The following is a 16,825-nucleotide window of genomic DNA, read 5'->3' on the forward strand; positions in this document are numbered from 1 at the left end:
ACCAGCCTCCTCTGTTGTGTTGTGTTGTGTGTGTGTGTGTGTGTGTGTGTGTGTGTGTGTGTGTGTGTGTGTGTGTGTGTGTGTGTGTGTGTGTGTGTGTGTGTGTGTGTGTGTGTGTGTGTGTGTGTGTGTGTGTGTGTGTGTGTGTGTGTGATGGCTCTACACACACACACACAGGCGCACAAAAAGCACATATGATAACGCAAAACATATGGGCCCATACAAATGGGCATACACACACACACAGATGCATCAATCTCTCCATCAATATCTCCACACACACATACACAGATGCATCAATCTCTCCATCAATTTCCACACACACATACACAGATAAATCAATCTCTCCATCAATCTCCACACACACATACACAGATAAATCAATCTCTCCATCAATCTCCACACACACATACACAGATGCATCAATCTCTCCATCAATCTCCACACACATACACAGATGCATCAATCTCTCCATCAATCTCCACACACACATACACAGATGCATCAATCTCTCCATCAATCTCCACACACCCATACACAGATACATCAATCTCTCCATCAATATCTCCACACACATACACAGATACATCAATCTCTCCATCAATCTCCACACACACATACACAGATACATCAATCTTTCCATCAATCTCCACACACACATACACAGATGCCTTATCTGTGTATGTGTGTCCATCTCATCCCCCGTCGATCTCTCTCTCTTTCTCTCTCTCTCTCTCCACCTGCTGTTGTTTTTCTCTCTGTCTACCATAATTACAGAGGAACAACAGGAGATAGGCCAATAAAAGACACACTGTGCAGCAAGCTGGGATGGGGTATCACAGACTCACGAGGGAGACGGGGAGCCCACACACACACACACACACACACACACACACACACACACACACACACACACACACACACACACACACACACACACACACACACACACACACACACACACCTCACACACCTCACACACACACACACACACACACACACACACACACACACACACACACACACACACACACACACACACACACACACACACAGACACACACAGACACACACACAGACTCACACCCCCCACACACACACACACACACACACACACACACACACACACACACACACACACACACACACACACACACACACACACACACACACACACACACACACACACACACACACACACACACACACATTTACTCTAGAGGAGAAAGCCAAAGAGAGATAAAAAAAGAAGAGAAATGTTCTATCTCATCATTCAACAAAGCTCTAAGATGTTAATGTCCCAGGCTCCCACAGAAAGACACCACAGATGGTGATGCAACTACTGGCCATTCAATCTGATAGACGTCTGGCTGTTTCAGGAGCCCATGAAAGGCAGCATACACCTGTTTGAATAGATCCCATCTTATGAGAGAGGGAAAGAAAGAGATAAAGGAGAGTGAAGATAGAATGCAAAAATATCCTCTGTGTACAGCGTAAATCACCAAATAATGCATGCAGAACAGAATTAGGCCGATACCTGCTAATTATCAAAATCCAGAAAAGAGACGTTAAATTCTACAACCACCTAAAAGGAAGCGATTCCCAAACCTCCCGTAACAAGAGAGATTAACCTAGAGAAGCAAGCTATTCCTGGAGTTCTGTTCACAAACAGACCTCACAGAGCCCCAGGGCAGCAACAAAATTAGACCCAACCAAATATTGAGAAAACAAAAACATAATTACTTGACACATTGGAAAAGATTTACCCAAAAACAGCTAACTGAAATGTTATTTGGCCCCAAACAGAGAGTACACAGTGGATGAATACCTGACCACTGTGACTGACCCAAAATTACGGAAAGCTTTGCCTATGTACAGACTCAGTGAGCATAGCTAGGCAGACCTGTACGTGCTACACACTACCCACAAAATTAGGTGAAAACTAAGCTGCTGCCAAATGTATGACCTTATTAGAGACACATATTTCCCTCAGATTGCACAGACCCACAAAGAACTTGAAAACGTATCCAATTTGAATAAACTCCCATGTCTATTGGGTGAAATACCAGTGTGCCATCACAGCAGCAAGACTTGTGACCTGTTTCCACAAGAAAAGGGCAAAGAGTGAAGAACAAACACTCCTATTTTCCCTTTTGTACTTTGCACATCGTTACAACACTGTATACAGCTATAATATGACATTTTAAATGTCTCTATTCCTCTGAAACGTTTGTGAGTTTGATGTTTACTGTTCATTTTTGATTGTTTATTATCTATCTGTATTTGTGTTATCTACTTCACTTGCTCTGGCAATGTAAACATGTTTCCCATGCCAATAAAGCCCTTTGAATTGAATTGAGAGAGACCTTCTTTCTTTCATTAGTTTCAGTGTGTTCTCTGCCCAGTAGAAACCCAGGAGTAATCCAATTATGGGTCTGACATTTGAGAGGGAGATGGTGATATTCGGTTAGTTTCTCTCTTTCGCTCTCTCTCCCTGTGGGAGGGGAACACCTGGGGGTTCAGGTCATTCAGTTGTCACACACACACACACACACACACACACACACACACACACACACACACACACACACACACACACACACACACACACACACACACACACACACACACACACACACACACACACACACACACACACACACACACACACACACACACACACACATGCTGTGTCATGCACACTCACTCACACTCGGACGGACGGACACACGCACACAGACAAATGTCGAACCCACAATGACATGTCATTCATACATGCACATGCATCTGTTTCATGCACTTCTAAGAAGAGCAGTGATTCAGTATGGTTAGTGTGCCCTCTTCTGTCTGCTTTTGGCAGTGCATGCATCAGGTTCATTCACTAATCTACTGTACTGATAAAACAGGTTTATTGGTTGATAATAAATCCAATAACTGCTAAAAAAGCCTTGTCAGATTATTTATTGCGCAAATAAACATATAAAAAGAAGGGCTTGTTACTGATCACTGATATGTTTATTACACTGGTTCAGTTGTTACAATGTTCTCACACAGCTTAGTTTACGACATAAATCATGATGACCTATGACCATCACAATCTGAAGACATTGCTGGGTTGATCAAATGGTATGAAGTTTTATGTTCCATTAATAACCAATGTCCTACAGATGTGGGATCTTAATTTGATCACCCTGTTGCAGGAGAGCATTAAACGTGTAGTGTGTTTGAGGTTTAAAAGGCTTCTGAATTGGATTATTTCCACAATTCAGAATTGATTTTCAATTACAAAAAATGTACCAACCTCTATAAAAAATTGAATTAATCATGATCCACATAATAATTCACATATCCTGTTGCTGCATAACTATTTTCCTGCTGTAGCAAACAGGCTCAAATTAAGATCCTACATCTGTACTGATTAATACATCAGTAGCATGTCATTTCAGCCATTATCCTTCCTCGAGAATTACTCATAAAAAATCCATATACTGTACCAGTCAAAAGTTTGGACACACCTACTCATTCAAGGGTTTTTCTTTATTTGTACTATTTTCTACATTGTAGAATAATAGTGAAGACATCAAAACTATGAAATAACACATATGGAATCATGTAGTAACAAAAAAAGTGTTAAACAAATCATAGTATATGTCACGACTTCTCTCAAAGTCGATGCCTCTCCTTGTTCGGGGTGCGCCCAGTGTAAGGCTCCTAGGCACATACCCAGAGGTAAGTTACACCCCTTACCCGTTCCACAGCGGCCATGGTCACACCTGTCGATCGATTTCCTGACCGATCTTCCCCCATCACAGGGAAACACCACGATCCTGGTCGTTGTGGATCGTTTCTCTAAGTCCTGCCGTCTCCTCCCCCTGCCTGGTCTCCCTACGGCCCTACTGACTGCGGAGGCCTTGTTTACGCACCTTCTTCCGGCAGTACGGGGTGCCTGGGGATATAGTGTCTGATCGAGGTCCCCAGTTCACTTCAAGGGTCTGGAAGGCATTCATGGAACGTCTGGGGGTCTCGATCAGCCTTACCTCAGGTTTTCACCCGAGAGTAACAGGCAGGTGGAGAGAGTTAACCAGGGTGTGGGTAGGTTTCTGAGGTCCTATTGCCAGGACCGGCCGGGGGAGTGGGCAGCGTTCGTGCCCTGGGCAGAGATGGCCCAGAACTCGTTCCGCCACTCCGCCACTCCTCCACTAACCTCTCCCCCTTTCAGTGTGTATTGGGGTATCAGTTCCTTGGCATCAAAGTCAGACTGAAGCTCCTGTGGTGGACGACTGGTTCTGGCATGCGGAGGAAACATGGGACGCCGCCCCTGTTCACCTTCAGCACGCCGTGCTGCGCCAGAAAGTTGGTGCAGACCGTCCTCGTAGTGAGGCGGACTGGGTCTGACTCTCGACCCGAAACCTGCCCCTCTGCCTGCCCTGCCGGAAGTTGGGTCCACGGTTTGTGGGGCCATTTAAAATCCTGAGGAGAGTGAATGAGGTTTGTTACAGGTTACAGCTTCCCCCCATTACCGCATTAACCCCTCGTTCCATGTATCTCTCCTCAGGTTGGTGGTGGTTGGCCCGCTCCAGGAGTCTGAGGTGCGGGAGGTTCCTCCGGCCCCGGCGTACCCCGTTCATTCCATACTGGATTCGAGATGTTGGGCGAGGGGCCTTCAGCACCTCGTGGTCTGGGAGTGGTATGGTCCGGAAGAGAGATGCTGGGTTCCGGTGGAGGACGTGTAGTATCCTTCCCTGCTGCGAGAGTTCCACCGTCTCCATCCGGATTGCCCTGCGCCTCATCCTCCGGGTCGTCCCCGAGGCCGGTGTTGACGCACTGCTGGAGTCGCGCGTCTAGGGTGGAGTACTGCCACGACTTCTTCTGAAGTCGATGCCTCTCCTTGTTCGGGCGGTGCTCGGCGGTAGACGTCGCCGTTCTTCTAGCCATCGCCAATCCATTTTTCATTTTCCATTTGTCTTGTCTTGTTTTTCCACACACCTGGTACTCATTTCCCTCATTATGGGTTGTATATTTAACCCTCTGTTTCCCTCATGTCTTTGTGTGGTATTGTTTATTCTGTTTCATGTTATGCGAACGTTAGTCTGTTGCGCTGGGTTATGTTAACCCATATTGTTATTTCGTGTTCACTTTGCCGTGTGCTTTTGGTTCGCCTAAATAAAAGGCTACGTTGGCTACACCATATCTGCTCTCCTGCACCTGACTGCCTTACAGCCATTTACGCATACCTGACAATATATTTGAGATTTGAGATTCTTCAAAGTAGCCACCCTTCACCTTGATGACAGCTTTGCACACTCTTGGCATTCTCTCAACCAGCTTCATGAGGTAGTCACCTGGAATGCATTTCAATTAACATGTGTGCCTTGATAAAAATTAATTTGGGGAATTTCTTTCCTTCATAATGTGTTTGAGCCAATCAGTTGTATTGTGACAAGGTAGGGGTGGTATACAGAAGATAGCCCTATTTGGTAAAATACCAAGTCCATATTATGGCAAGAACGGCTCAAATAAGCAAAGAGAAACACAAGTCCATCATTAATTTAAGACAGGAAGGTCCGTTAATACTGAACATTTCAAGAACTTTGAAAGTTTCTTCAAGTGCAGTCGCAAAAACCATCAAGCTCTATGATGAAACTGGCTCTCATGTGGACCGCCCAGGAATGGAAGACCCAGAGTTACCTCTGCTGCAGAGGATAAGTTCATTAGAGTTAACTGCACCTCAGATTGCAGCCCAAATAAATTATTCACAGAGTTTGAGTAAGACACATCTCAACATCAACTGTTCAGAGGAGACTGCGTGAGTCAGGCCTTCATGGTTGAAATGCTGCAAAGAAACCACTACTAAAGGACACCAATAAGAAGAAGAGACTTGCTTGGGAAATGGATGTTCGACCGGTGGAAATCTGTCCTTTGGTCTGATGAATCCAAATTCGCGATTTTTGGTTCCAACAGCCGTGTCTTTTTGAGACACAGAGTAGGTGAACGGATGATCTCTGCATGTGTGGTTCCCACCGTGAAACATGGAGAAGGAGGTGTGATGGTGCTTTGCTGGGGACACTGTCTGTGATTTTTTTAAATTCAAGGCAGACTTAACCAGCGTGGCTACCACAGCATTTTGCAGTGGTACGCCAACCCATCTGGTTTGCGCTTAGTGGAAGTATAATTTTTTTCCCAAAAGGACAATGACCAAAAACACACCTACAGGCTGTGTTAGGGTTGTTTGACCAAGAAGGAGAGTGGTGGAGTGTTGCATTAGATGACTTGACCTCCACAAACACCCAACCTCAACCCAATTGAGATGGTTTGGGATGAGTTTAACCGCAGAGTGAAGGAAAAGCAGCCAACTAGTGCTCAGCATGTGGGAACTCCTTCAAGACGGTTGGAAAAGCATTCCAGGTGAAGCTAGTTGAGAGAATGCCAAGAGTGTGCAAAGCTGTCATCAAGGCAAAGGGTGGCTACTTTGAAGAATCTAAAATCTAAAATATATTTTGATTTGTTTAACACTTTTTTGTTACTACATGATTTCATGTGTGTTATGTCATAGTTTTGATGTCTTCACTATTATTATACACTGTAGAAAATAGTCAAACTAAATAAAAACTCTTAAGAGTAGGTGTGTCCAAACACTTGACTGATACTGTAAGTATTCCTATAATTTACCACTATGCAAAGAATAAGGCCTCTCATTGCTAATGTATTCACTAAAACATTAATTAAGTCGTAAAGGAGAGCGGCCATTTCAATAAAACACTGGGGCATATTCTGTAGGGAATAATACATGGTGTTAAAAAAAGACACTGCTTCATTTTCATTGGGCACCAAATAGATGAAAATGGACTGAAACAGGGAGGGACTACCTGGGACATGTCCAATAAGAAACACTCATTTTCATTTTCTCTTGCAAACTATTCAAAACCCATCCATTTTGTGCCCTAAAGGTAGTTCCACCCCAAGACAGTGGGCCTGATGTCATAAAGAAACTTAATCAAATGATCTTAATTAATCTATTAAGCTAAAGGTCAAATTAGCATTTTAACTTTTTTTTATGATTGGCTGTTAAAGTGATGGATATATTTTTAAAAATGTATAAAAAATGTATTTTTATTTCCTGTAGTTTTGGGTGAATTCTGTTGAACACAGTTTTTTATGTCATTTATACTGTTATGGTAATATTGTTTATTTTTGTTTGTTAAATTTAGTCACAAAATTTCTCAATGTACAGTATGTCAACCAATCAGCTGAGCAGCCTGACTTGTTTGCACCATTTATTTGAACCATACAGTTTTTCAATTCATCATCGATCCAACAATGTTCAGGTCAACTGTTAGCGCTTTATCTAACATCACACACATATTGTCCAGATACTGACAGTTTGTACTTGGTGGACTATAGCAGCTTTCTAAAAGAAGAGGCTTCAGATGAGGCAGGTGAACCTGAAGCCATGTCACCTCTTCATCATTTATCATGAGATCCTCGCTGAGCTTAACAGGAATATGACTCTGAATATATTCAGCAACACCTCCCACATAGACATACCTGTCTTATTTATAGATGTTATATTCTTGTATTCCTACTGCTGTATCATCAAAGGTGCTGTCTAAGTGAGTCTCAGAAATGGCTAATATATTAATATTATCTAAGATTAGCAAATCACTAATCTCATGAATTTTGTTTCTGAGGCTACATATATTTATACAACCTCATTTTAACCTTAAACACACAATGATAATAGGTTGTGTTACTAATCATTCTACTTCTGATAACAGTAAAAAGGAATTAATGGATTTTGGAGCAGATTATGTTTATGTTCAGCAGATGCCTTTTCTACAGCAGGGTGTAAGTAGGTCCATTATCTTCTTTCAGTTGTCTGTAGGGTCTTCATTAGGCCTAGCCATTGGTTATTGGTTAGCCTACACACTTTAGGCCTACGACCAAATCAGAATTAGTTTATTCTGCACCATGACATTTGAATTTGAAAACTCCACCCAAAAACTATATTTTGGTATTTGTTTCATTAGTACATTGTTGATATAGTCCCAAAATGATGTGCATGTTAGCAATCAAGTTCTCAAGATATATAACCACAGAAAAAACAATGAGACACATATTTCCCCGGAAGTATAAATGTGAAGCATCCGCTTGGTGTTTCCACTTGTGAGAGGAAGCCAAGTGGCAGGCACTGGGTGAAGATGGAACAAGATGGATTTTGGCCGATATTCTGCATTCTCATCAATGAAACATTTGATCTAGAATCTGTTATGAACAGAGTCCCGTTGTTTAGGAGTGCAAAGGCAAATTGAGTTATTGCGCACATGCATTTCACAGAGTATGCGTTCGCTAACGGCAATATGCAAATATTTGCCAGAATGGCCAATAGGATCTTGCTAGCTTGTGCTTGGCTCTGCCCACCTCCTTGCTTGTTCTGCCCACTATTACTAATTTGTTCCCATTGGAGACGAAAGGCTGTGGTCTATCTTGGGTTAGTTATAAAACATCTTTGACATAACTTTCAAAGCCAGTATGATGCTGTATTTAAAAAAAGTACAAATCACTGTCATGTTCATTAATGACTCACAGACTGTCGTTGCCGGTCAACCCGTGCTCGCCCGCTCTCTGTCTGGAGGTTTCCGAATGCTTCCGGAGAGTCACCGAACAGAGACCCAGCCCCTCCCGAATAACATGCCCCTCTGCCCCCCTCTTCGCGTCTACAACGACTCTCTTTTCGGCTCGACTCGGAGGAGGAACCCGGCGGCCGCCCGGCTGTGCGTTTGCATTACCCAAGATGGAGGTTTGCTTATGGCGCTAGCATCTAGGAACGATTCTGTCAGTCCCGGTGTCTCTTGGCCTACGCTTTTCCGAGGAACGAACTGATTTTTGTCTTCCACCGCATTGGGAATTTAGTTGGGATCGCGGCTGTTGGTGGCCACCATCATGAGCTCTGGGGAAGGAGCTGATGAGACGTCAAAGGACGCAGCCGATATAGCGGCGTTCTTTAAATCTGGTAAGCCCGAAAACGGATCGGAGAGAGCAAAAGAGCCGTCCCATAAAGGCGACATAGGGGTGGGGGGGCATTGTTCCCGGTTGAGCACTGTGTTTTCGGTGCAATGGTGGGGTGGGGGAGGTTCCAACTAAACATTCGCCCAGGTGTCCTTATTCGTTTGTAGAAGCGACAATGGATCATAAATGGGTGGCTGTTATGCAGACATAATGGTGAGAGCTGTCGTGCATTTGTTACACAGTCATTAAAATGTAACTAACCATGTCAACCAGCCATGAGAGCTCTCGACTCCCTTAGCAGCCCAACTCCGTCCACAGACACATGCTAAATAATGTTAGCTTGGTTGGCTTTTATAACCGACTCACCCCGAAATTAGCTAGCTATCGTGCTTACATTGGGCAAATACAAAGACAATAGCCACATTAGATAGATAGCCAATATACTTGTGTACTACCATTGACGTTTATAAAAATAGATAAATAACTACATTAGGTGCGCTAGCTGGCTATGTTCAGAATCAAATATAGCTAGGTCGCTAACTAGGTAACCAAGGGACTGGGAAATCACAAACAGCTCACTGTCTGATTGCTAGCTATAACGTTAGAGACATATTTCATTGAAACCGCCGAACGTTAGTTGATTGTTACCTAAAACGTATGTAACGTATGTATCGTTTCCGTGCTGTCAAAATAGGAAACAATCGAGCGTGCTATGTAAACAATACAGTGGCATGCATTACTCTATCTGAACTGTGGCTAGGTTAGCTTGCTACCTAGTTATACGGTTTCCCCTATGATCCAATATGATCATATGATGCATGCATTTGATTTATATTGCAATGCATATCTTAAACAGTTCAGGTAACGTACTATTTGCTAAATTAGTAGTAGTGACTGCACAATGTGTGATTTCATGGTAGATTAAATATGATCATAGTCATTTTCTCGGCTAACGTTAGTCATGCTAGCTAGCTGAGTGAGCTATGAGCAATCATCATTTCTGGATCTATCCTGGTCAGTAGATGGATAACAGCTCGCCCGTGGATATTTGACATTCTTCAATTTCTATTCCATTATTCAATTCTGCATTCTAGACTGAAGGAGATCATTTATGTGCTTTGAATAAGGAGCTCATTTGGGGTTAGTGTTTATCATCTGTGGTGTATTCATTAGTCAGATTCTGTTGCAAACGTTCTGCAATGGAAACCTTTTACTGTAGGAACCAAGCGGAAAAAACAGTAAACTGAACGAAACGGAGGGACCTACCTGAATTTGTCCAATGGCAACTGTCCTTTGTTGCAAAATGTTTTCTGTTTGGAGTAAATGTTTCCGTTGCAAAAGTTTTTAAAAGACGAAATGTTGTGCAACGGTATCCGACATTCTGCCGATTCTGTTGCAAAACGTCTGTTAAACATGCAGACTGATAAAACGGTGAGGGATGTACCTGAATTTGTCCATTTAAAAACATCAGTTTTGTTCTGTTTGCTTCCGTTTGGTTCTTAAACGCTAAACTGTTTCCGTAATGAATACACCCCGTGCCTTTTGTGAACTAACACTCGCACTTGACTTTTTTCTACCTTACTGGCTCTGACTTTGCTGATAGCTACATTGAGGAAAATGTACTTACTGTGACAGCTAACGTTAGGTGGATCAACCACCTATCCCAATCTTAAGAGGAATGAAATGATACAACAACCATATGCTGAAAATCAAATGGGACTTATCATTATAGCTTGATGATTTCATAGATGGGTTCTATGTATTGGTGCTGCATTATAGGCTTACATGACTACTGTATTGCACTAAACTACCACTGTAAGAAATCTATTACTTAGATCAATTAAAGGGTGGCATTTGGGTTGATGGGAGGGTGACATTAACCCTTTGTGTGTTTGTTCAATGGCTCACTGGTCAGGCTAAACCTCAGTGTGAGGAGATGAAGGGGGAAGGTAAGGGACGGCAGGTAGCCGAGTGGTTAGAGCGTTGGGCGAGTAACCGAAAAGTTGCTAGATCGAATCCCCGAGTTGACAAGTTAACAATCTGTCGTTCTGCCCCTGAACAAGGCAGTTAACCCACTGTTCCTTGGTTGTCATTGTAAATAAGAACTTGTTCTTAACTGACTTGCCCAGTTAAATACAGGTAAAATACATTTTAAAAGGGAAGCCTTTGACTCTACTCAGTGTCTGTAGATAATAGGCCACATGGGAAGTGCTGGATCCTCATTATGACTGCAGTTAGTTCCTCTGTGAAGATAGATCCAGTCTTCCTGCTTTGAGGGAGACATGATAGAAATTCCCAGTCTACAACCACATCCAATTTTAACCACCAGGCCCCTCAAACTCAACCCTGGACCTCAAAGCCAGTTCCACTGCAGTTTTTCATTGTTCCCCTCTAATTAGGGACTGATTTTAGACATGGGACACCAGGTTGGTGAAATGAATTATCAGGTAGAACAGAAAACCAGCAGGCTCCGGACCTCATAGGGTAAGAGTTGAATACTTTTGCACTAGGCTTGCCTAAACCACTTGTCTACCCTAACCTTAACCATTACCCACACCCTACCCCCTATTTCTTTTGAGTTGAAAAACTTCCTATGGAGATCGGTTAAAATGTTCATTTGTGCTTCCTTCAGCTGTTTGTCTGTACCAGCTGTTTTGGCGCTCTCGTAGAAGTAGCCCATAGGCACAGATCTAGGATCAGCTTACCTTCCCTCCCAACTTTTAGGGGGAAAAACTCAAAGCTGACCTTAGATCAGTGTCTAGTGTCATCTTTTGTGGCTGGATTATTATGGGAAATTATTATGGGTTGTCATTGCAGTGTTTTGATCCCCCTAGGGAGAGTTCTTGGTAAGCTGCAGAGCTGTGCCCTGTTATCACTGCGGGCAAACAAGCTCTGATTGACAGCTGAGCTCAGGTTGAGTCGTCTCTGTGTGCGTCTGTGTCTGTCTGTGTTTGTATTTGTGTGTGTGGATGCATGCAAATTGGAGCTGGAGAAGATTCAAGCCCTCTCACTCAACAGTCTGAAATCATCTCTATAATACGCAGCAATACTACAGGAACAGAGATAGTTCAAGTGAAGTGAAACAAGGAACTGTGTGTACTATTACGACGTCCTCATCTGAATTCATAATATAGTCTGAGTATACAAAACATTAGGAACACCTTCCTAATATTGAGTTGCATCTCCATCGGGGCATCATGTACAGGTTCCAACATGTACAGGTTTAAGACCTGCCTGCTTAGTAGTGCCTAGCCATCGGGTATGTTTTTATCCTCACTCTCCCTCTCTCTGTCATGTCTTCCCTTTGTTTGTCTCATTCTTGTTCTCTCGCTCATTTCTGTCTCTCACTCTGTCTCACTCTCTCTCGTTTCAGACGTTGTGAGGATCGAGCCTTACGTGTAAAAAGCACTCAACCGCCCCAGACATTTGTTTATGATCGTTGTACAAGAATGCGTAAAGGATAATAGTTATCTTTGATCTGTGAATGGATGATCTCACACACTCACTTACCTTTACGCTGAGCTATAGGAGCAGAGCTGTAACTAGGACCATGAGATGTCTCTCACTACATAACATGGCAATGACTATAACATCATTGTAACATGACAGGATGACTATAATAAAACATGACGAACAAAGGTGACATATAATTCACCTTTATTGTGTTTAGCCTATGACACAACTATAACATGGTAATAACATTCTAACACGATGACTATAAGGAACTGCATCTCTCTCTTCTCCCTGCATGAGAAACAGAGCCAGAGCTCAAATTCTCCCCAAGCCCACACCAGAGAAATTAGTGAAAGAAAGTGGGACGACCTCTTTTTGGTGAGCGAAAGGTCTGTGTGTGTCGTGTGTGTGCGATGCCAATTTGAATCTGCAAAATTCACACTAACTATCACAAACAAATCACTTGAGTAATGCTACACGGAATTGAATTTATTGATTGGTTGCTTAAATGATTGATATAGATTAATGAACAGAGGACATTGACACCTGCTGGGATGATAATAGCCTCTGTTTCTCTCTGCTTAATCAGGACTGTACACACCCTACATATCACTATCACACCTTATCAGTTGCCCTGCTTCCTTATCTTGTTGCAAGGTGGTGACGCAATTGCGTGTCTGTGTTAATGTCTGTAAGGGAGGTCAGTACAGCTGCAGTGGGCCACACGGTAATGTGCTGTACAGGTAGGAGGCAGACATCACTTATACCATGGGAACAGACTAGCGCCACATACACACATAGTCCTTGTTCTGTGAAAGTGTAGGCTGTGTGTGTTTTCTCTTTGATATCAGCATTGGGATCAACACAGGAAAGATCTCTCTTTATTACTTTGACATTTTGTCTCTCGCTCTCCTTTCACTCTCTAATTTTTCTCTGCCACTCTCGCTGCCTCAGAGGGTCGGGCTGACAACCAATATCACACATCCCTCTTAGTGTGTGTATTTGTGTGTGTGCTTGCTTGCGAGCATTAGTGTGATTTATGAGTTTGTGTGTGTGTGTGTGTGTGTGTGTTAAAGGCGGCAGTTATCCTAGTGATTATGAGCGTTGGGTGTCACAAACCAAAATGTTGCTGGTTCGAATCCCGAGCTGACTAGGTGAAACATTTTGATTTGCCCTTGAGCAAGGCACTTGACCTTAATTGCTCCTGTAAGTGGCTCTGGATAAGAGTGTCCACTAAAATGTAAGTATTAAATATAACTGTGTAGCATCTCAAGGCTGTAATCCCAGGGAATGGTTAGATTAGAGGATAGGTCAGTATATAATAAAACTCAACACTCACACTAATGCTGTTAGTCAGGACAGTCTGGTACACAGTACACACACTAGTGCTCTCTTCTCCATGTTCATCTCTTTCCTCTCCATCAGTCTTGCCCTGTGTGTGTGTAGAGGAGCAGTGACTTTGGGGTGAAGTCCCCTGTGCTAACACCTGTCTGAGTTTCAGATCAATTTACCCCAATCCTCGCACCACACACACACACACACACACACACACACACACACACACACACACACACACACACACACACACACACACACACACACACACACACACACACACACACACACACACACACACACACACACACACACACACAGAGTGTGTGTGCTGGCCACAGCACTCCACTGTCTGAACTCAGGCATCATCTCTTAATCCACTTTGTATGCTGGTTTTCTGTTTGTACTGGATTCAATTCATTCAACACACTAAGTTTTGTCTAGAATTGTGTCTTGCTTCACCAAACATTGTATTTGTCAGACTCAGTCATGCTAATAAAGCTTGATTGAAACGTTTATAATTGAATAGCGAAAGACTCCAGATTGATTGATTGGTTGCATGGAGACAGAGAACGCTGCTCCTATTTTAAAGTGACACCAGAACAAGAGCGAGGTAAAGTAGGACAAGTCCTCGTGGACCATTACACCCTTTCTTTGTCTCTCTGGGCCACTGGTGAGCTTTAACATGCTGTCTCACTCACTCTCTTTCTCTCTGTTCTTTATCCTTCTATCTATTGTGATCAATAGCATTGCTATGCTGAGTTGAGAGGGGTTCAGTGTGTGTCAGTCAAGTGTGACTGTGACTGTGTGTATGTGAGTGAGTCGCAGTGATGACTAGCCCTGCAAAGAAGTCGATGGGGGAACAGAGGCCTATAAAAAGTGTGTGCGCGTGCATGTTCGCCCGTCCCGTAATGTGCTGTCTATAGCCCCAGTAAAGAGGGGGAATATCAGAGAAAAGCTGTGTGTATCGAATGGACGGTGACACCATCCTGAATCATACCCACTGTTTAGAAGGTCAAAGGTAGAGAGTGGGGAGGGGGTTACACTTCTGACTGTGCTCTTAGTTCTGCTTTGTCATTTCCTCTATGACTCGTGTGTGTGTGTGTGTGTGTGTGTGTGTAGGCCTATGTCTATGTTAGGCTGTCAGCTGGCCTTGCGCTCTTCACTTCAAGTGTGTGTTTGGGGAGAGTGTGTATCTCAATAGATTAGCCCACTTCAGATCCTGACAAACCTCTTGGTTTCTCTCTCTGGGATCTGCCACACCGCCACACCACGTGTGTGTGTGTTTGTTTGCGCGACCGTGCATGTTTGTGTGGGCGTACGTGTGCTCTATCTCAACAACATGTTTTGTAGATGTTGTTTTTAGCTTCATACTATTAGAACTGGGATGTTATGCAGTTAGATAACTGTAGTATTACTGCTACTACTGCTGCTACTGCTACTGCTTCTACTGCTACTACTGCTGCTATTATTGCTACTGCTACTGCCTCTACTACTGCTACTACCTACTGCTGCTATTACTGCTACTGCTTCTACTACTGCTGCTACTACTGCTACTGCTTCTACTACTGCTACTACCTACTACTGCTACTGCTACTGCTGCTACTACTGCTGCTACTACTGCTGCTACTACTGCTACTGCTTCTACTACTGCTACTACCTACTGCTGCTACTACTACTACTGCTACTGCTGCTACTACTGCTGCTACTACCTACTACTACTACTGTTACTACTGCTATTACTACTACTACTACTACTACTGTTACTACTGCTATTACTACTACTACTACTACTACTACTACTACTACTACTGCTACTGCTGGTACTACTGCTACTACTACTACTGCTACTACTACTACTGCTACTACTACTACTACTGCTACTGCTGGTACTACTGCTACTGTTACTGCTACTGCTACTGCTGGTACTACTGCTACTGTTACTGCTACTGCTACTGTTACTGCTACTACTACTGCTACTGCTACTACTACTGCTACTGTTACTACTGCTACTACTACTGCTACGGCTACTGATACTACTACTACTACTACTACTGCTGGTACTACTGCTACTGTTACTGCTACTGCTACTGCTGGTACTACTGCTACTGCTACTACTACTACTACTACTACTACTGCTACTGTTACTGTTACTACTACAGCTACTGCTGGTACTACTGCTACTGCTACTGTTACTACTGCTATTACTACTACTACTACTACTACTATTACTACTCCTACTACTACTACTATTAGTACTACTACTGCTACTGTTACTACTACTGCTACTGCTACTGCTGGTACATTTACATTACATTTAAGTCATTTAGCAGACGCTCTTATCCAGAGCGACTTACAAATTGGTGCATTCACCTTATGACATCCAGTGGAACAGCCACTTTACAATAGTGCATCTAAATCTTTTAAGGGGGGGGGGGTGAGAAGGATTACTTTATCCTATCCTAGGTATTCCTTAAAGAGGTGGGGTTTCAGGTGTCTCCGGAAGGTGTTGGAATTGACTCTGCTGTCCTGGCGTCGTGAGGGAGTTTGTTCCACCATTGGGGGGCCAGAGCAGCGAACAGTTTTGACTGGGCTGAGCGGGAACTGTACTTCCTCAGTGGTAGGGAGGCGAGTAGGCCAGAGGTGGATGAACGCAGTGCCCATGTTTGGGTGTAGGGCCTGATCAGAGCCTGGAGGTACTGAGGTGCCGTTCCCCTCACAGCTCCGTAGGCAAGCACCATGGTCTTGTAGCGGATGCGAGCTTCAACTGGAAGCCAGTGGAGAGAGCGGAGGAGCGGGGTGATGTGAAAGAACTTGGGAAGGTTGAACACCAGACGGGCTGCGGCGTTCTGGATGAGTTGTAGGGGTTTAATGGCACAGGCAACAGCGAGTTGCAGTAATCCAGACGGGAGATGACAAGTGCCTGGATTAGGACCTGCGCCGCTTCCTGTGTGAGGCAGGGTCGTACTCTGCGGATGTTGTAGAGCATGAACCTACAGGAATGGGCCACCGCCTTGATGTTAGTTGAGAA

General features: G+C 43.6%; 1 protein-coding gene across 6 annotated transcripts in view; it reads left to right on the forward strand.

The window, feature by feature from the left end:
• Positions 1 to 8,597: 8,597 nt before the first annotated feature.
• The window catches only part of LOC124012037 (triple functional domain protein), a 128,663-nt gene continuing 120,435 nt past the window's right edge, over positions 8,598 to 16,825 (forward strand). For all 6 annotated transcript variants that reach the window (XM_046325388.1, XM_046325389.1, XM_046325392.1 and 3 more), the window contains exon 1: positions 8,598 to 9,010. In XM_046325388.1, coding sequence (XP_046181344.1) covers positions 8,941 to 9,010 — 70 coding nt within the window. In that variant the 5' untranslated portion in view covers positions 8,598 to 8,940. The remainder of the gene's footprint in view (positions 9,011 to 16,825) is intronic.

This window comes from Oncorhynchus gorbuscha, linkage group LG24, assembly GCF_021184085.1.
Source record: "Oncorhynchus gorbuscha isolate QuinsamMale2020 ecotype Even-year linkage group LG24, OgorEven_v1.0, whole genome shotgun sequence".
NCBI lineage: Eukaryota > Metazoa > Chordata > Actinopteri > Salmoniformes > Salmonidae > Oncorhynchus > Oncorhynchus gorbuscha.